Source organism: Pseudophryne corroboree (assembly GCF_028390025.1).
Source record: "Pseudophryne corroboree isolate aPseCor3 chromosome 3 unlocalized genomic scaffold, aPseCor3.hap2 SUPER_3_unloc_18, whole genome shotgun sequence".
Lineage (NCBI taxonomy): Eukaryota > Metazoa > Chordata > Amphibia > Anura > Myobatrachidae > Pseudophryne > Pseudophryne corroboree.
This window is the reverse complement of record NW_026967506.1, coordinates 891,813-913,739: the sequence shown is the minus strand read 5'-3', so window position 1 is coordinate 913,739 and position 21,927 is coordinate 891,813. Positions and strand designations below refer to the sequence as shown.

At 48.2% G+C, this 21,927-nt stretch overlaps 1 protein-coding gene across 1 annotated transcript in view; it reads left to right on the top strand.

Moving 5' to 3' along the window:
• Positions 1 to 21,927, top strand: part of LOC134983550 (lactase/phlorizin hydrolase-like) — a 91,913-nt gene that overhangs the window by 418 nt on the left and 69,568 nt on the right. Inside the window, exons 2-3 of the mRNA XM_063949198.1 lie at positions 4,180 to 4,849; positions 21,214 to 21,859. Coding sequence (XP_063805268.1) covers positions 4,180 to 4,849; positions 21,214 to 21,859 — 1,316 coding nt within the window. The remainder of the gene's footprint in view (positions 1 to 4,179; positions 4,850 to 21,213; positions 21,860 to 21,927) is intronic.

Genomic DNA, 21,927 nt, shown 5'->3' with positions numbered 1-21,927 from the left:
TGTTACACGCTGCGCTGTCCCCTGTACTGTAGCTCGGTGATACACGCTGCGCTGTTCCCTGTACTGTAGCACGGTGTTACACGCTGTGCTGTCTCCTGTACTGTAGCACGGTGTTACACGCTGCGCTGTCCCCTGTACTGTAGCTCGGTGTTACACGCTGTGCTGTCTCCTGTACTGTAGCACGGTGTTACACGCTGCGCTGTCTCCTGTACTGTAGCACGGTGTTACACGCTGTGCTGTCTCCTGTACTGTAGCACGGTGTTACACGCTGTGCTGTCTCCTGTACTGTAGCACGGTGTTACACGCTGTGCTGTCCCCTGTACTGTAGCTTGGTGTTACATGCTGTGCTGTCTCCTGTACTGTAGCTTGGTGTTACACGCTGCGCTGTCCCCTGTACTGTAGCACGGTGTTACACGCTGTGCTGTCCCCTGTACTGTAGCACGGTGTTACACGCTGTGCTGTCTCCTGTACTGTAGCACTGTGTTACACGCTGCGCTGTCCCCTGTACTGTAGCACGGTGTTACACGCTGCGCTGTCCCCTGTACTGTAGCACGGTGTTACACGCTGCGCTGTCCCCTGTACTGTAGCTCGGTGTTACACGCTGTGCTGTCCCCTGTACTGTAGCTCTGTGTTACACGCTGTGCTGTCCCCTGTACTGTAGCTTGGTGTTACACGCTGTGCTGTCTCCTGTACTGTAGCACGGTGTTACACGCTGTGCTGTCTCCTGTACTGTAGCACGGTGTTACACGCTGTGCTGTCTCCTGTACTGTAGCTCGGTGATACACGCTGTGCTGTCTCCTGTACTGTAGCACGGTGTTACACGCTGTGCTGTCTCCTGTACTGTAGCACGGTGTTACACGCTGTGCTGTCTCCTGTACTGTAGCACGGTGTTACACGCTGTGCTGTCCCCTGTACTGTAGCACGGTGTTACACGCTGTGCTGTCTCCTGTACGGTAGCACGGTGTTACACGCTGTGCTGTCCCCTGTACTGTAGCACGGTGTTACACGCTGTGCTGTCCCCTGTATTGTAGCACGGTGTTACACGCTGTGCTGTCCCCTGTACTGTAGCACGGTGTAACATGCTGTGCTGTCCCCTGTACTGTAGCACAGTGTTACATGCTGTGCTGTCTCCTGTACTGTAGCACGGTGTTACACGCTGTGCTGTCTCCTGTACTGTAGCACGGTGTTACACGCTGTGCTGTCCCCTGTACTGTAGCACGGTGTTACACGCTGTGCTGTCTCCTGTACTGTAGCACGGTGTTACACGCTGCGCTGTCTCCTGTACTGTAGCGCGGTGTTACACGCTGTGCTGTCTCCTGTACTGTAGCACGGTGTTACACGCTGTGCTGTCTCCTGTACTGTAGCACGGTGTTACACGCTGTGCTGTCCCCTGTACTGTAGCTTGGTGTTACATGCTGTGCTGTCTCCTGTACTGTAGCTTGGTGTTACACGCTGCGCTGTCCCCTGTACTGTAGCACGGTGTTACACGCTGTGCTGTCCCCTGTACTGTAGCACGGTGTTACACGCTGTGCTGTCTCCTGTACTGTAGCACTGTGTTACACGCTGCGCTGTCCCCTGTACTGTAGCACGGTGTTACACGCTGCGCTGTCCCCTGTACTGTAGCACGGTGTTACACGCTGCGCTGTCCCCTGTACTGTAGCTCTGTGTTACACGCTGTGCTGTCCCCTGTACTGTAGCTCGGTGTTACACGCTGTGCTGTCCCCTGTACTGTAGCTTGGTGTTACACGCTGTGCTGTCTCCTGTACTGTAGCACGGTGTTACACGCTGTGCTGTCTCCTGTACTGTAGCACAGTGTTACACGCTGTGCTGTCTCCTGTACTGTAGCTCGGTGTTACACGCTGTGCTGTCTCCTGTACTGTAGCTCGGTGATACACGCTGTGCTGTCTCCTGTACTGTAGCACGGTGTTACACGCTGTGCTGTCTCCTGTACTGTAGCACGGTGTTACACGCTGTGCTGTCTCCTGTACTGTAGCACGGTGTTACACGCTGTGCTGTCTCCTGTACTGTAGCACGGTGTTACACGCTGTGCTGTCTCCTGTACTGTAGCACGGTGTTACACGCTGTGCTGTCTCCTGTACTGTAGCACGGTGTTACACGCTGTGCTGTCTCCTGTACTGTAGCTTGGTGTTACACGCTGTGCTGTCTCCTGTACTGTAGCACGGTGTTACACGCTGTGCTGTCTCCTGTACTGTAGTACAGTGTTACATGCTGTGCTGTCTCCTGTACTGTAGCTTGGTGTTACACGCTGTGCTGTCTCCTGTACTGTAGCACGGTGTTACACGCTGTGCTGTCTCCTGTACTGTAGCTCGGTGATACACGCTGTGCTGTCCCCTGTACTGTAGCATGGTGTTACACGCTGTGCTGTCCCCTGTACTGTAGCACGGTGTTACACGCTGTGCTGTCCCCTGTACTGTAGCTTGGTGTTACACGCTGTGCTGTCCCCTGTACTGTAGCTTGGTGTTACACGCTGTGCTGTCTCCTGTACTGTAGCTCGGTGTTACACGCTGCGCTGTCCCCTGTACTGTAGCACGGTGTTACACGCTGTGCTGTCCCCTGTACTGTAGCATGGTGTTACACACTGCGCTGTCTCCTGTACTGTAGCATGGTGTTACACGCTGTGCTGTCTCCTGTACTGTAGATCGGTGTTACACGCTGTGCTGTCTCCTGTACTGTAGATCGGTGATACACGCTGTGCTGTCTCCTGTACTGTAGCTTGGTGTTACACGCTGCGCTGTCTCCTGTACTGTAGCACGGTGTTACACGCTGTGCTGTCTCCTGTACTGTAGATCGGTGTTACACGCTGTGCTGTCTCCTGTACTGTAGCTTGGTGATACACGCTGTGCTGTCTCCTGTACTGTAGCTCGGTGATACACGCTGTGCTGTCTCCTGTACTGTAGCTTGGTGTTACACGCTGTGCTGTCTCCTGTACTGTAGCACGGTGTTACACGCTGTGCTGTCCCCTGTACTGTAGCTCGGTGTTACACGCTGTGCTGTCTCCTGTACTGTAGCTTGGTGTTACACACTGTGCTGTCCCCTGTACTGTAGCACGGTGTTACACGCTGTGCTGTCTCCTGTACTGTAGCACGGTGTTACACGCTGTGCTGTCTCCTGTACTGTAGTACAGTGTTACATGCTGTGCTGTCCCCTGTACTGTAGCTTGGTGTTACATGCTGTGCTGTCTCCTGTACTGTAGCTCGGTGTTACACGCTGTGCTGTCTCCTGTACTGTAGCTCGGTGTTACACGCTGTGCTGTCTCCTGTACTGTAGCACGGTGTTACACGCTGTGCTGTCTCCTGTACTGTAGCTTGGTGTTACATGCTGTGCTGTCTCCTGTACTGTAGCACGGTGTTACACGCTGTGCTGTCTCCTGTACTGTAGCACGGTGTTACACGCTGAGCTGTCCCCTGTACTGTAGCACGGTGTTACACGCTGCCCTGTCCCCTGTACTGTAGCACGGTGTTACACGCTGTGCTGTCCCCTGTACTGTAGCACGGTGTTACACGCTGTGCTGTCCCCTGTACTGTAGCTTGGTGTTACACGCTGTGCTGTCTCCTGTACTGTAGCACGGTGTTACACGCTGTGCTGTTCCCTGTACTGTAGCACGGTGTTACACGCTGTGCTGTCCCCTGTACTGTAGCTTGGTGTTACACACTGTGCTGTCTCCTGTACTGTAGCACGGTGTTACACGCTGTGCTGTCCCCTGTACTGTAGCACGGTGTTACACGCTGTGCTGTCTCCTGTACGGTAGCACGGTGTTACACGCTGTGCTGTCCCCTGTACTGTAGCATGGTGTTACACGCTGTGCTGTCCCCTGTATTGTAGCACGGTGTTACACGCTGTGCTGTCCCCTGTACTGTAGCACGGTGTTACACGCTGTGCTGTCCCCTGTACTGTAGCACAGTGTTACATGCTGTGCTGTCTCCTGTACTGTAGCACGGTGTTACACGCTGTGCTGTCCCCTGTACTGTAGCACGGTGTTACACGCTGTGCTGTCCCCTGTACTGTAGCACAGTGTTACACGCTGTGCTGTCCCCTGTACTGTAGCACGGTGTTACACGCTGTGCTGTCCCCTGTACTGTAGCACGGTGTTACACGCTGTGCTGTCTCCTGTACTGTAGCACGGTGTTACACGCTGATTTTCTGTCTTCTGTTCTGTAGCTCAGAGAGACCACTGGCTTCATCCTCTCGCACTGCCTACACCACAGTTTGGGAAAGATTTGCCGGTCAGACCCCAGCAGAGAGAGATTCCGTCTTACAGGACGTATTCCCCAAGGGCTTCCTGTGGGGCTCATCCTCTGCGGCTTTCCGAGTAGAAGGAGCCTGGGCTGAGGGGGGAAAAGGAGAATCTATATGGGACGTATATGGGCAGCGAGGACACAGTGATAACAACGCAACTGCAAACGTGGCCTGTGACAGCTACCACAAGATGGACTATGACGTGTATCTCCTGAAGGCTTCGCAGTCCAATATCTATCACTTCTCCATCTCCTGGTCCAGGATATTCCCGACAGGGCAGAGGTCCACAGCCAGCTCGGCCGGTGTGAGATACTACAACACCCTAATTAACAGACTAATGGAAGAAAATATTACACCCATGGTGACTTTGTACCACTGGGACTTACCTCAAGCCTTGCAGGAGATCGGGGGTTGGCAGAACGAGAGCATCACGGACGCATTTGCCGAATATGCGGACTTCTGCTTTAGCAGGTTTGGAGATCGGGTGAAACATTGGATAACGTTCCATGAGCCCTGGGTCGTTAGCTATGCCGGTTACGGCACCGGGGAACATGCACCTGGGATTAAAGATCCAGGAGATGCCTCATTCAAGGTACATGCAGCATAGGTTTGTCTATTGTGTCCATAGGCATGCGCAGATGTTGACACGGGGGTTGCCGCTCTGGACTCCCCCCCACCCCTCCACCGGGTAACTGACTACATCCTCCACCCTTTGCTCTGTGACATAAGACTGCTCACCTGGGCCACCCAGGTGAGCAGTCTATGTCCTGGATGGAGAGGGGGAGAGTTGACCATAATGCAGTGGAAGATAGAAAGTCTGGAGCAGCACCCCCTTATCAACGTCTGTGCATGCCTATGATTGTATCATTGTGGTATACTTACAGGATTATACCATTGTACAAAGTAATAATGGTTCAAGAAAAAGTCTGTTTCAGAGGAATACATCAGTATCCCGACAGCAGCATCCAGCCAGAATGCCCTGATTCTGATTTGTACTTTATTGCACAGCCACAGGGAAGGCAGATGTAAGATGGTTGGTGCTCACACGGGTAGTCAGATATATGTTGGTTGGTACATATACGGGTAGTCAAATATATGATGGTTGGTGCTCACACGGGTAGTCAGATATATGATGATTGGTACATATACGGGTAGTCAAATATATGATGATTGGTGCTCACACAGGTAGTCAGATATATGTTGGTTGGCACATATACGGGTAGTCAGATATATGATGGTTGGTGCTCACACGGGTAGTCAGATATATGATGGTTGGTACATATATGGGTAGTCAGATATATGATGGTTGGTACATATACGGGTAGTCAGATATATGATGGTTGGTGCTCACACGGGTAGTCAGATATATGATGGTTGGTACATATACGGGTAGTCAGATATATGATGGTTGGTACATATATGGGTAGTCAGATATATGATGGTTGGTACATATACGGTTAGTCAGATATATGATGGTTGGTGCTCACACGGGTAGTCAGATATATGATGGTTGGTACATATATGGGTAGTCAGATATATGATGGTTGGTACATATACAGGTAGTCAGATATATGATGGTTGGTGCTCACACGGGTAGTCAGATATATGATGGTTGGTACATATACGGGTAGTCAGATATATGATGGTTGGTACATATACGGGTAGTCAGATATATGATGGTTGGTACATATATGGGTAGTCAGATATATGATGGTTGGTACATATACGGGTAGTCAGATATATGATGGTTGGTACATATATGGGTAGTCAGATATATGATGGTTGGTACATATACAGGTAGTCAGATATTGTTACGATTCCTGTACTCCAGACTGGAGAAGATCTTATGGCAGAGATCTGAGTACAGGAATGAAATACAGGTTGTGGGAGCTGGAAAGCCTAGTAACCCCTGGCACCCTAACTCCGTTGTCTCGCCCGTGTTATCAGAAATCCCCTGCGAGACTATGGTTGCTTGAGCCCATGGCAGCCGCGTTCGAAGGGCGGATTATGTCTGCCCAACCCCGATGCCCCCGCAGGTCTTAATGGGAGACAAGGGGAAGTCCGAGACAGGGTGATAACAAGGGGCCCTCTGACTAAGCAACCAAGCCAGGGGTTACAAGCTAACTTAACTAAATCAAAAGGTATGTGCGGACTAGCCGCCAGGGAAAAGGACAACCAAAGATCCACTGATCCGACACTCCTATCCGGCACCGCTGGACACCAGAGTGGATCTTGTGGAAGCGGAATCCTCCGCAAAGCTCCAGAACACAATATAAACAAAATAATAAATAATAGCGGACAAGCCGCAACACACGGCTGCGCCGCGACTCACGAACACCACCAGATGTTAAAGGTGCTCGATCAGACTCCAGGAACAGATGGTAACTTCCGAGTACAGGATCACTGAGAACAGGAACAAACGAACAGACCGGGACTGGGAACTCTCTCAGCAGCAGAATCAGACAAACAGGAAGCTATCACCGGCGTCTGTGAGGAGTCCTGGGAGTGCTTTTAACAGAGAGTCCTAATTAAACAATCCAGAGCAGCTGGCCCACTGCATGATTCCAACTGACAAAATGCAATCAGCAGCCAGGTGAGGCTGAACACATGGAACAAGCTGCAATTACACAGACTAACCAGCGGCAGCAGACAAGAGCATACTAAAACAGAGCAACAGGAAATCCTGGCATGCAAGACAACTAATAAACATGAAATACCTAACAAAAATGCAAAACAGGAATGAGCCACAGCCGTGGCTCATAACATTACCCCCCCCTTGAGGAGGGGTCAAAAGACCCCAAAATTCAGACTATCCAGAACAAGGGATACAAAAAAAAAAACCTGACACATTGGTCTAACAGACCAGAAAACAAAAAACAAGCTGTAGCAACAACTTGTAACAGTGCCCTCCCCTTGATGGTGGCCACTGGACACAAGACAAGGAGAAAAAAAAAAAATCTCTCTTTTTTTTTTTATCAAGGCAAGAGTCAAAAATTATTTCTTTTTCTTCTTCTTCTTTTTACAAAGCTCTTTAGGTCTGACCAAGGTAATTCCCCAAACATTGTCTGAACTGATGGTACCACCCAGCAAGGCTGCGTTCAAATCAGAGACAGGTCTCTTACCCTTGGGAGCTGAACTTTCTGGTAAAGTACTATTATTAGAAGAAGAAGTCAGAAAAGCACATCCTGCAGTCAAAGCAACGGGCTGGGACTCTTGTGCCGAGTTTACAGTATTTGGTGGACTCTCAGCAGACAAGACGGGTGACTTAGAGGAACCTGAACCAATTTCTTTGAAACCGTATCTTTTAACAATTGCATCACAGAATGCTTGGGGATCCTGAAGAATGGGATCTTCAGCTTTCATTAGGCTGGTTGCCCACTCAGAAGGCTCTCCTCTAAAAGAATAAATCAGATAGAGCCCAAGGTTTTCTGAAGTGATGCCCAGAAATGGTCTAGACAACATAATAGTGTAATAGTGTTTGAAAAGCGCCATAAATTGGGCGAAGTCCCCATCAAAGGTTATGGATGTTGAAATATCAGAGTCAGGATCTGTTTCCTTTTCATCTGACTGACTGGAGTGCTTTGCTAGGACCTGGTCACTATTGACCTTACTCGAGGCTGAGACTCTCTGAACCCCACCCGGGGCTGAGACTTTCTGAACCCCACCCGGGGCAGTGACTTTCTGAACCCCACACGGGGCAGTGACTTTCTGAACCCCACACGGGGCAGTGACTTTCTGAACCCCACCCGGGGCAGTGACTTTCTGAACCCCACCCGGGGCAGTGACTTTCTGAACCCCACCCGGGGCAGTGACTTTCTGAACCCCACCCGGGGCAGTGACTTTCTGAACCCCACCCGGGGCAGTGACTTTCTGAACCCCACCCGGGGCAGTGACTTCCTGAACCCCACCCGGGGCAGTGACTTTCTGAACCCCACCCGGGGCAGTGACTTTCTGAACCCCACCCGGGGCAGTGACTTTCTGAACCCCACCCGGGGCAGTGACTTCCTGAACCCCACCCGGGGCAGTGGCCTCCTGAACCCCACCCGGGGCAGTGGCCTCCGGGAACCCCGCTGGGGCAGTGGCCTCCGGGAACCCCGCTAGGGCAGTGGCCTCCGGGAACCCCGCTGGGGCAGTGGCCTCCGGGAACCCCGCTGGGGCAGTGGCCTCGGATTCTTTTACTGGGACCGGGCCGTTGGCCTCCCTGACTGGGATCGGGCCACCGGCCTCCCTCTCTGAGTCGATAATTATCGAAAGTTCTTCCGTGACTATGACTTCCGGGACTTTTGCTGAAGCAATAACGTTCAGATCCTCCACTAATGCTATGCTTCTTAAGTTCTTTCCTGGGGAAGCGACTTCTAGACCCTTCTTTGGGGCTGCGTCTCTCGAGACCCCACTTGGGGATATTACTTCAAAGATCCCTTCTGGGGTTTTGCTTCTCGAGTTCCCTTCAAGAACTATGGTTTTAGATACCCTTTCTGGGGTTGCGCTCCTCAAGTCCCTACCTGGGGTAACAGCTTCTGAGACCCCTTCTGGTATGGAAACCTGAGCTACAATATTTGATTTCCCTCTATAAGCTTGGGTATCGGGTACCGCTCCAGCACTCTGGGCATCGGGTACCGCTCCAGCACTCTGGGCATCGGGTACCGCTCCAGCACTCTGGGCATCGGGTACCGCTCCAGCACTCTGGGCATCGGGTACCGCTCCAGCACTCTGGGCATCGGGTACCGCTCCAGCACTCTGGGCATCGGGTACCGCTCCAGCACTCTGGGCATCGGGTACCGCTCCAGCACTCTGGGCATCGGGTACCGCTCCAGCACTCTGGGCATCGGGTACCGCTCCAGCACTCTGGGCATCGGGTACCGCTCCAGCACTCTGGGCATCGGGTACCGCTCCAGCACTCTGGGCATCGGGTACCGCTCCAGCACTCTGGGCATCGGGTACCGCTCCAGCACCCTGGGCTACGGGTACCGCTCCAGCACCCTGGGCTACGGGCACCACTCCAGGACCCTGGGCTACGGGCACCACTCCAGGACCCTGGGCTACGGGCACCACTCCAGGACCCTGGGCTACGGGCACCACTCCAGGACCCTGGGCTACGGGCACCACTCCAGGACCCTGGGCTACGGGCACCACTCCAGGACCCTGGGCTACGGGCACCACTCCAGGACCCTGGGCTACGGGCACCACTCCAGGACCCTGGGCTACGGGCACCACTCCAGGACCCTGGGCTACGGGCACCACTCCAGGAACTTGCAACTCCGCTTCCACAGGAACCTCAAGAGAGGAGAGAAACATTCTCTTTTGATTCCTGAATCTATAATGGGGCTCCCTTGCCCAAGGACCCCAATTATAGGACAGAGAGCTTTTTTGTGTGGGTTGTGTGACAAGTACCTCTGCCACAGTAGAGACAGGAGTAGGTCTTGTATCATGACTCAACTTGGACAGAGGGCAAGACTCGTCACCACACTTTGGCTTGCGCAACTCACAGGTCTGCAGATAATGGCCTAAACCCCCACAATATAGGCATAAGTTTAAGTTTCTGCGACGCAGACGCTCCTCTTCTGAGAGCCTGGGCCGCAGAAAACTTTTAAACTTTTTCTCTTCAATTAAACCAGAGGATTCTCTTGTCACCATACTGTGAACAAGAGTCTCTTTAGAGATAGATGTACTCTCAACGACTTCTGGCAAAATAAGCAAGATTTTAGTCAGAAGGTTTTGCAGTTGCTTTAGGGATTGCTGAAAAGCTTCTAGTCGCTCTGGTCTCAAAGCACTGAATACAGAGTTCAGGGCTGCGAGAGATGCCTGCAGGGCTTGCATAGTAGACATAGGAGGATTTAAAACTAGACAAGACAAGACAAGGCAAGACAAGGCTAGGCAAGGCTAGGCAAGGCAAGGCAAGGCAAGGCAAGACTAAATTTTGCTAAACAAATCAAGACTTTTTTTTTTTGTATTTTTTTTTTTTTTTTTTTTTTTTTTAAAACACCGGACTGGATTCTAAACACCGGACTGGATTCTAAACTCCGGACTGGATTCTAAACTCCGGACTGGATTCTAAACTCCGGACTGGATTCTAAACTCCGGACTGGATTCTAAACACCGGACTGGATTCTAAACACCGGACTGGATTCTAAACACCGGACTGGATTCTAAACACCGGACTGGAGTCTGCACACTGAATTCTATACAGGACTGGATTCTAAACACCGGATTGGATTCTGCACACTGAATTCTAGACAGGACTGGATTCTAGACTAGACACTGGACTGGGCCAAAAAAGAAAAAAAAGTTTTATTTCTTTTTTGTGGTATGGCCGGTGATAATGTTACGATTCCTGTACTCCAGACTGGAGAAGATCTTATGGCAGAGATCTGAGTACAGGAATGAAATACAGGTTGTGGGAGCTGGAAAGCCTAGTAACCCCTGGCACCCTAACTCCGTTGTCTCGCCCGTGTTATCAGAAATCCCCTGCGAGACTATGGTTGCTTGAGCCCATGGCAGCCGCGTTCGAAGGGCGGATTATGTCTGCCCAACCCCGATGCCCCCGCAGGTCTTAATGGGAGACAAGGGGAAGTCCGAGACAGGGTGATAACAAGGGGCCCTCTGACTAAGCAACCAAGCCAGGGGTTACAAGCTAACTTAACTAAATCAAAAGGTATGTGCGGACTAGCCGCCAGGGAAAAGGACAACCAAAGATCCACTGATCCGACACTCCTATCCGGCACCGCTGGACACCAGAGTGGATCTTGTGGAAGCGGAATCCTCCGCAAAGCTCCAGAACACAATATAAACAAAATAATAAATAATAGCGGACAAGCCGCAACACACGGCTGCGCCGCGACTCACGAACACCACCAGATGTTAAAGGTGCTCGATCAGACTCCAGGAACAGATGGTAACTTCCGAGTACAGGATCACTGAGAACAGGAACAAACGAACAGACCGGGACTGGGAACTCTCTCAGCAGCAGAATCAGACAAACAGGAAGCTATCACCGGCGTCTGTGAGGAGTCCTGGGAGTGCTTTTAACAGAGAGTCCTAATTAAACAATCCAGAGCAGCTGGCCCACTGCATGATTCCAACTGACAAAATGCAATCAGCAGCCAGGTGAGGCTGAACACATGGAACAAGCTGCAATTACACAGACTAACCAGCGGCAGCAGACAAGAGCATACTAAAACAGAGCAACAGGAAATCCTGGCATGCAAGACAACTAATAAACATGAAATACTTAACAAAAATGCAAAACAGGAATGAGCCACAGCCGTGGCTCATAACAGATATATGATGGTTGGTACATATACGGGTAGTCAGATATATGATGGTTGGTGCACACACGGGTAGTCAGATATATGATGGTTGGTACATATACGGGTAGTCAGATATATGATGGTTGGTACATATACGGGTAGTCAGATATATGATGATTGGTACATATACGGGTAGTCAGATATATGATGGTTGGTACATATATGGGTAGTCAGATATATGATGGTTGGTACATATACGGGTAGTCAGATATATGATGATTGGTACATATACAGGTAGTCAGATATATGATGGTTGGTACATATACGGGTAGTCAGATATATGATGGTTGGTACATATATGGGTAGTCAGATATATGATGGTTGGTACATATACAGGTAGTCAGATATATGATGGTTGGTACATATACAGGTAGTCAGATATATGATGGTTGGTGCTCACACGGGTAGTCAGATATATGATGGTTGGTACATATACGGGTAGTCAGATATATGATGGTTGGTACATATATGGGTAGTCAGATATATGATGGTTGGTACATATATGGGTAGTCAGATATATGATGGTTGGTACATATACGGGTAGTCAGATATATGATGGTTGGTACATATATGGGTAGTCAGATATATGATGGTTGGTACATATACGGGTAGTCAGATATATGATGGTTGGTGCTCACACGGGTAGTCAGATATATGATGGTTGGTACATATACGGGTAGTCAGATATATGATGGTTGGTACATATATGGGTAGTCAGATATATGATGGTTGGTACATATACGGTTAGTCAGATATATGATGGTTGGTGCTCACAAGGGTAGTCAGATATATGATGGTTGGTACATATACGGGTAGTCAGATATATGATGGTTGGTACATATACGGGTAGTCAGATATATGATGGTTGGTCCATATACGGGTAGTCAGATATATGATGGTTGGTGCTCACATGGGTAGTCAGATATATGATGGTTGGTACATATACGGGTAGTCAGATATATGATGGTTGGTACATATACGGGTAGTCAGATATATGATGGTTGGTACATATATGGGTAGTCAGATATATGATGGTTGGTACATATACGGGTAGTCAGATATATGATGGTTGGTACATATACAGGTAGTCAGATATATGATGGTTGGTACATATACAGGTAGTCAGATATATGAAGGTTGGTACACATGGGTAGTCAGATATATGATGGTTGGTACACACACGGGTAGTCAGATGTAAGATGGTTGGAACACACACGGGTAGTCAGATGTAAGATGGTTGGAACACATACGGGTAGTCAGATATATGATGGTTGGTACATATATGGGTAGTCAGATATATGATGGTTGGTACATATACGGGTAGTCAGATATATGATGGTTGGTACATATATGGGTAGTCAGATATATGATGGTTGGTACATATACAGGTAGTCAGATATATGATGGTTGGTACATATACAGGTAGTCAGATATATGATGGTTGGTACATATACGGGTAGTCAGATATATGATGGTTGGTACATATATGGGTAGTCAGATATATGATGGTTGGTACATATACAGGTAGTCAGATATATGATGGTTGGTACACACACGGGTAGTCAGATGTAAGATGCTTGGAACACACATGGGTAGTCAGATGTAAGATGGTTGGTGCACATATGGGTAGTCAGATGTAAGATGGTTGGTACACATGCGGATAGTCAGATAGATGATGGTTGGTACCCACAGTGGGTGTCAGATGTAAGATGGTTGCTACACACACGGGTAGTCAGATATAAGATGGTTGGTGCACACTTGGGTAGTCAGATGTGAATTGTGTTGGCACACATGTTAGTAGTCAGATGTAAGATGGTTGGTACACATGCAGGTAGTCAGATGTAAGATGGTTGGTACACACTCGGGTAGTCAGATGTAAGATGGTTGGTACACACACAGGTAGTCAGATGTAAGATGGTTGGTACACACACGGGTAGTCAGATGTAAGATGGTTGGTACACACACGGGTAGTCAGATGTAAGATGGTTGGTACACACACGGGTAGTCAGATGTAAGATGGTTGGTGCACACATGGGTAGTCAGATGTAAGATGGTTATTACACACACAGGTAGTCAGATGTAAGATGGTTGGTACACACACAGGTAGTCAGATGTAAGATGGTTGGTACACACACGGGTAGTCAGATGTAAGATGGTTGGTATACACACGGGTAGTCAGATGTAAGATGGTTGGTACACACACGGGTAGTCAGATGTAAGATGGTTGGTACACACACGGGTAGTCAGATAGATGATGGTTGGTACCCACAGTGGGTGTCAGATGTAAGATGGTTGCTACACACACGGGTAGTCAGATATATGATAGTTGGTACACACATGGGTAGTCAGATGTAAGATGTTTGGTGCACACACGGGTAGTCGGATGTAAGATGGTTGGTACACATACGGGTAGTCAGATATATGATGGTTGGTACACACATGGGTAGTCAGATGTAAGATGGTTGGTACAGACACGGGTAGTCAGATGTAAGATGGTTGGTACACACACGGGTAGTCAGATGTAAGATGGTTGGTACACACATGGGTAGTCAGATGTAAGATGGTTGGTACACACATGGGTAGTCAGATGTAAGATGGTTGGTACACACACGGGTAGTCAGATGTAAGATGGTTGGTACACACATGGGTAGTCAGATGTAAGATGGTTGGTGCACACGCGGGTAGTCAGATGTAAGATGGTTGGTGCACACATGGGTAGTCAGATGTAAGATGGTTGGTACAGACACGGGTAGTCAGATGTAAGATGGTTGGTACACACACGGGTAGTCAGATAGATGATGGTTGGTACACACATGGGTAGTCAGATGTAAGATGGTTGCTACACACACGGGTAGTCAGATATATGATGGTTGGTACACACATGGGTAGTCAGATGTAAGATGGTTGGTATACATATGGGTAGTCAGATGTAAGATGGTTGGTGCATACACGGGTAGTCAGATGTAAGATGGTTGGTACAGACACGGGTAGTCAGATGTAAGATAGTTGGTACACACACGGCTACTCAGATGTAAGATGGTGGGTTCACACATGGGTAGTCTATGTAATATGTTTGATAAACATACAGGTAATTGTGAATTGGGAAGGCTTTCAAGTAGATAGCTATAAAATGGTTGGTACACATGTGGGTAATCAGATATAAGATGGTTGGTACACATGCAGGTAGTCAGATAGATGATGGTTGGTACACACATGGGTAGTCAGATGTAACATGGTTGCTACACACACAGGTAGTCAGATATATGATGGTTGGTACACACATGGGTAGTCAGATGTAAGATGGTTGGTGCACACACGGGTAGTCAGATGTAAGATGGTTGGTGCACACACGGGTAGTCAGATATATGATGGTTGGTACATATACGGGTAGTCAGATATATGATGATTGGTGCTCACACGGGTAGTCAGATATATGATGGTTGGTACATATATGGGTAGTCAGATATATGATGGTTGGTACATATACGGGTAGTCAGATATATGATGGTTGGTACACACACGGGTAGTCAGATGTAAGATGGTTGGAACACATACGGGTAGTCAGATATATGATGGTTGGTACATATATGGGTAGTCAGATATATGATGGTTGGTACATATACGGGTAGTCAGATATATGATGATTGGTACATATACAGGTAGTCAGATATATGATGGTTGGTACATATACGGGTAGTCAGATATATGATGGTTGGTACATATATGGGTAGTCAGATATATGATGGTTGGTACATATACAGGTAGTCAGATATATGATGGTTGGTACATATACAGGTAGTCAGATATATGATGGTTGGTACACACACGGGTAGTCAGATGAAAGATGGTTGGAACACACATGGGTAGTCAGATGTAAGATGGTTGGTGCACATATGGGTAGTCAGATGTAAGATGGTTGGTACACATGTGGGTAATCAGATATAAGATGGTTGGTTTACACACGGGTGGTCAGATGTAAGATGGTTGGTACAAGTGTGGGTAGTATATGTAAGATGACTGATAAAAATGCAGATAGTTGTGAATTGAGAAGGCTTTCAAATAGATAGATATATGATGGTTGGTACACATGTGTGTAGTCAGATATAAGATGGTTGGTACACAGTTAGGAAGTCAGATGTAAGATGGGTTGGCACACACGTGAGTAGTCAGATGGGCATTGAGTTGGTACACACATGGACAGTCAGATGTAAGATGGTTGGTAGAAATGCAGGTTGTCAGATGTAAGATGGTTGGTATAAACACAGGTAGTCCGATGTAAAATGGCTAGTACACATGCAGGTAGTCAGATATAAGATGGTTGGTGCACACTTGGGTAGTCAGATGTGAATTGTGTTGGCACACATGTTAGTAGTCAGATGTAAGATGGTTGGTATACACACGGGTAGCCAGATAGATGATGGTTGGTACACACATGGGTAGTCAGATGTAAGATGGTTGGTACACACACGGGTAGTCAGATGTAAGATGGTTGGTACACACATGGGTAGTCAGATGTAAGATGGTTGGTGCACACACGGGTAGTCGGATGTAAGATGGTTGGTACACACACGGGTAGTCAGATAGATGATGGTTGGTACCCACAGTGGGTGTCAGATGTAAGATGGTTGCTACACACACGGGTAGTCAGATGTAAGATGGTTGGTACACACATGGGTAGTCAGATGTAAGATGGTTGGTGCACACGCGGGTAGTCGGATGTAAGATGGTTGGTACACACACGGGTAGTCAGATAGATGATGGTTGGTACACACATTGGTAGTCAGATGTAAGATGGTTGGTACACACATGGGTAGTCAGATATATGATGGTTGGTACACACATGGGTAGTCAGATGTAAGATGGTTGGTATACATATGGGTAGTCAGATGTAAGATGGTTGGTGCATACACGGGTAGTCAGATGTAAGATGGTTGGTACAGACACGGGTAGTCAGATGTAAGATGGTTGGTACACACACGGCTACTCAGATGTAAGATGGTGGGTTCACACATGGGTAGTCTATGTAATATGTTTGATAAACATACAGGTAATTGTGAATTGGGAAGGCTTTCAAGTAGATAGCTATAAAATGGTTGGTACACATGTGGGTAATCAGATATAAGATGGTTGGTACACATGTGGGTAATCAGATATAAGATGGTTGGTACAAGTGTGGGTAGTCTATGTAAGATGACTGATAAAAATGCAGATAGTTGTGAATTGAGAAGGCTTTCAAATAGATAGATATATGATGGTTGGTACACATGTGGGTAGTCAGATATATGATGGTTGGTACACACGTGAGTAGTCAGATGGGCATTGAGTTGGTACACACATGGATAGTCAGACGTAAGATGGTTGGTAGAAATGCAGGTAGTCAGATGTAAGATGGTTGGTGCACATTTGGGTAGTCAGATGTGAATTGTGTTGGCACACATGTTAGTAGTCAGATGTAAGATGGTTGGTACACACACGGGTAGTCAGATAGATGATGGTTGGTACACACATGGGTAGTCAGATGTAAGATGGTTGGTACACACACGGGTAGTCAGATGTAAGATGGTTGGTACACACACGGGTAGTCAGATGTAAGATGGTTGGTACACATGCAGGTAGTCAGATAGATGATGGTTGGTACACACATGGGTAGTCAGATGTAACATGGTTGCTACACACACAGGTAGTCAGATATATGATGGTTGGTACACACATGGGTAGTCAGATGTAAGATGGTTGGTGCACACACGGGTAGTCGGATGTAAGATGGTTGGTACACACACGGGTAGTCAGATATATGATGGTTGGTACACACACGGGTAGTCAGATATATGATGGTTGATACACACACGGGTAGTCAGATGTAAGATGGTTGGTACACACACGGGTAGTCAGATATATGATGGTTGATACACACACGGGTAGTCAGATGTAAGATGGTTGGTACACACACGGGTAGTCAGATATATGATGGTTGGTACACAGTAGTCAGATCAGATGTAAAATGTTTGGTACACTCGGGTAGTCAGATATATGATGGTTGGTATAACACAGGTAGTCAGATGTAAGATGGTTGGTACACACATGGGTAGTCAGATGTAAGATGGTTGGTACACACATGGGTAGTCAGATATATGATGGTTGGTACACACATGGGTAGTCAGATATATGATGGTTGGTACACACATGGGTAGTCAGATATATGATGGTTGGTATAACACAGGTAGTCAGATGTAAGATGGTTGGTACACACACGGGTAGATATCTGATGGTTGGTACACACATGGGTAGTCAGATATATGATGGTTGGTACACACATGGGTAGTCAGATATATGATGGTTGGTACACACTCAGGTAGTCAGATGTAAGATGGTTGGTACACACACGGGTAGTCAGATGTAAGATGGTTGGTACACACGTGGGTAGTCAGATGTAAGATGGTTGGTACACACACGGGTACTCAGATGTAAGATGGTGGGTTCATACACAGGTAGTCAGAAGTAAGATGGTTGGTACACATGCGGGTAGTCAGATGTAAGATGGATAGTAGACACTGCATGTAGTCAGATGTAGGATGGGTTGGCACACACATGGGTAGTCAGATGTGAATTGGTTTGGTACATACATGGGTAGTCTATGTAATATGTTTGATAAACATACAGTTAGTTGTGAATTGGGAAGGCTTTCAAGTAGATAGCTATAAGATGGTTGGTACACATGTGGGTAATCAGATATAAGATGGTTGGTACACATGTGGGTAATCAGATATAAGATGGTTGGTTTACACACGGGTGGTCAGATGTAAGATGGTTGGTACAAGTGTGGGTAGTCTATGTAAGATGACTGATAAAAATGCAGATAGTTGTGAATTGAGAAGGCTTTCAAATAGATAGATATATGATGATTGGTACACATGTGGGTAGTCAGATATAAGATGGTTGGTACACAGTTAGGAAGTCAGATGTAAGATGGGTTGGCACACACGTGAGTAGTCAGATGGGCATTGAGTTGGTACACACATGGATAGTCAGACGTAAGATGGTTGGTAGAAATGCAGGTTGTCAGATGTAAGGTGGTTGGTACAAACACAGGTAATCTAATGTAAAATGGCTAGTACACATGCAGGTAGTCAGATATAAGATGGTTGGTGCACACTTGGGTAGTCAGATGTGAATTGTGTTGGCACACATGTTAGTAGTCAGATGTAAGATGGTTGGTACACATGCAGGTTGTCATATATAAGGTGGGTTAGTGTACACATGTGGGTAGTCAGATGTGAATTTGGGTGGTACACATGCAGGTAGTCATATATAAGGTGGTTTGTGCACACACAGGTATTCAGATGTGAATTGGGTTGGTACACATGTGGGTAGTTATATATAAGGTGTTTATACACATGGGTAGTCAAATGTGAATTGCGTTGGTACACATGTGGGTAGTCAGATATAAAATGGTTTGTACACACGTGGGTAGTCAGATGTAAGATGGTTAGCACACACACGGGTAGCCCAATGTGAATTGGGTTGTTACATACATACGTAGTCAGATATAAGATGGTTGGTACACACACACAGGTAGTCCGATGTGAATTGGGTTGGTACACACACGGGTAGTCAGATGTAAAGTGGTTGGTACACACACACATGTAGTCCGATGTAAGATAGACATGCGGGTAGTCAGATAGTCAGATGTAAAGTGGTTGGTACACACACAGGTAGTCTGATGTAAGATAGGTTGGTACACATGCGGGTAGTCAGATGTAAAGTGGTTGATACACACAAAGGTAGTCCGATGGAAGATAGGTTGGTACACATGCGGGTAGTCAGATAGTCAGATGTAAAGTGGTTGGTACACACACAGGTAGTCCGATGTAAGATAGGTTGGTACACATACGGGTAGTCAGCTAGTCAGATATAAGATGGTTGATTCACACACGGCTAGTCAGATGTGAACTTTGTTGGTGCATGAGTGTGTGTTAGGGTGGTGCTGTAATGCAGAGCATAGACCTGGCATTACATTAGGGTGGCACATGTTTCTTACCTAGTGACATCTCCCTTAGCTGCCGATAGGCATCTTAGCTGCTGACATGTCCCTTAGCTGATGATCGGTCCTTTAGCTGCTGATAGACCCCTTACCTAGTGATATGTCCTGAAGTAGATGATAGGCCCCTTAGCTGCTGATAGGTTCCTTAACTGCTGATTGACCCCTTAGCTGCCAGCATGCCCCTTATCTAGTGATATGACCCTTAGGGCGGGATGTACTAAAGCAAAAATGCGGTAAAACCCCCGAAAACGGGGGTTTTACCGCATTTTCATATTTACTAAGACCCTACCGCAGCGTTTTCGGCGTCCAGGGTTTCGCCATCTCTGGATGGCGAAACCCTATAGAAGCCTATGGGCTTCTTTTCGCCGACTGCCGCAACCCGCCGACACCGTCGACCCCCGCCGCAGACGCCGACCCCCCTTCCCCCTGGCTTACCTTCCTCCAGGCTGCCCTGGACCCGGAAGGTAGTGTCCTCCTCCCCCTAGCAACGCAGCCGGACGTCCTTCCGGCTGCAGGGGGGAGGAGGAGGTGCCGGGGGCAGCCTGCTGCTGCTTCCCGGCATCTAGCCAGTGTGGGGACCCCGGGGAGGTGACGGAGACCCCCCGCAGACCACCTAACAGGTATCGCGGGGGGCCTCCGTCACCGCATCGCGATGTTGATCGCATATGTTAGTACATATGCGATCAACATCGCTGCGGTAACCTGCGAGGGGCGGTGATGTATGTTAATACATCCCGCCCTTAGTAGATGATAGGCCCCTTACCTAGTGATATGTCCCTTAGTAGATGATAGGCCCCTTACCTAGTGATATGACCCTTAGTAGATGATAGGCCCCTTACCTAGTGATATGACCCTTAGTAGATGATAGGCCCCTTACCTAGTGATATGACCCTTAGTAGATGATAGGCCCCTTACCTAGTGATATGTCCCTTAGTAGATGATAGGCCCCTTACCTAGTGATATGACCCTTAGTAGATGATAGGCCCCTTACCTAGTGATATGTCCCTTACTAGATGATAGGCCCCTTAGTTGCCAGCAGGCCCCTTAGCTAGTGCTGTCCAGATGGAAGAAGGGAACCAGAGAGAACAGTGTCAGCGGCAAATGGGGTAACTTGGAAAGCACAGTAAAATGGCCGCTGCTGGTCATATGCTGGTATATAATTGCAATGTGTTGTACTGGCTATACAGAGCTTTCTCAGTGGCCATAGTCACAGCAGGGAGTCGGAGTCCTCTCCATTGTACTGCAAATGCTCTGCAGGAAAAACGCCCAACTCTACATGAGCACTTCTGTGTGTTTCTGCTACGAGGCCAGGTAGTAATAAAATGGTGGGATGGATGGTAGATGGTGGATCCAATAGTAGGCTCTCCCATTACTTTACTGATGGGCATATGTGGTGAGGATCTAGAGGTCCTCCAGCCCACCATGGGAGGCCAGCAGATCCCTCTCCAGCGGGGCTTCCCCATAGGGTACCGGATCATCCTTAGATTGTCTCAGCGAATGAGGATAGGCTGTGAAATGCCCCATAGTGCCCTCCCCATAGAGGTAGGTGAGGAAACTGCATCACAATGTTGCCCAGGAAGGAGATGTTCTGATCTGTTTTGTCCATAGGTGTCTCACAACATAGTGAAAGCACACGCTAAGGCCTGGCACGTGTACCATGAGCAGTACCGACCACTGCAGCACGGTCAGCTGGGAATCTCCCTGAATTCCGACTGGGCAGAGCCAAAGACCCCGACTAATCCAGAGGATGTGAGTGCGGCAGAGAGGTACCTGCACTTCATGCTGGGCTGGTTTGCCCATCCCATTCTGGTCAGTGGGGACTACCCTGAGGTCCTTAAGGCACAAGTGCAGCAGAAACATGAGCAGTGTCCCAGTACTGTGGCTCAGCTGCCCACATTCACAGAGGCAGAGAAGTCCTATATCCGGGGCACAGCGGACTTCCTAGGCATCTCCCACTATACGTCCCGGCTGGTCAATGCCTCTCTCAGTGACAGCTGTGCAGCTGAGTATAATGACATTGGAGGGTTTTCCCCACACGTGGACCCTTCGTGGCCTCTCACCTCCTCTCCATGGATCTCTGTGGTCCCATGGGGTCTCAGGAGGCTTCTGAACTTCATAAAGGAGGAGTACGTGAAAGAGAATGTTCCAATATACATAACAGGCAATGGGATGGCAACGCCCTACACCGGAGAGGTGTTCAATGATATAGCGCGCATGGAGTACCTGACTGCCTACATCAACGAGGCCCTGAAAGGTACCTACATGTTTGTAATTATTCAGACTTATCAGTTTTGTGTGCTAATAATTGTTCTGACGTTCCCT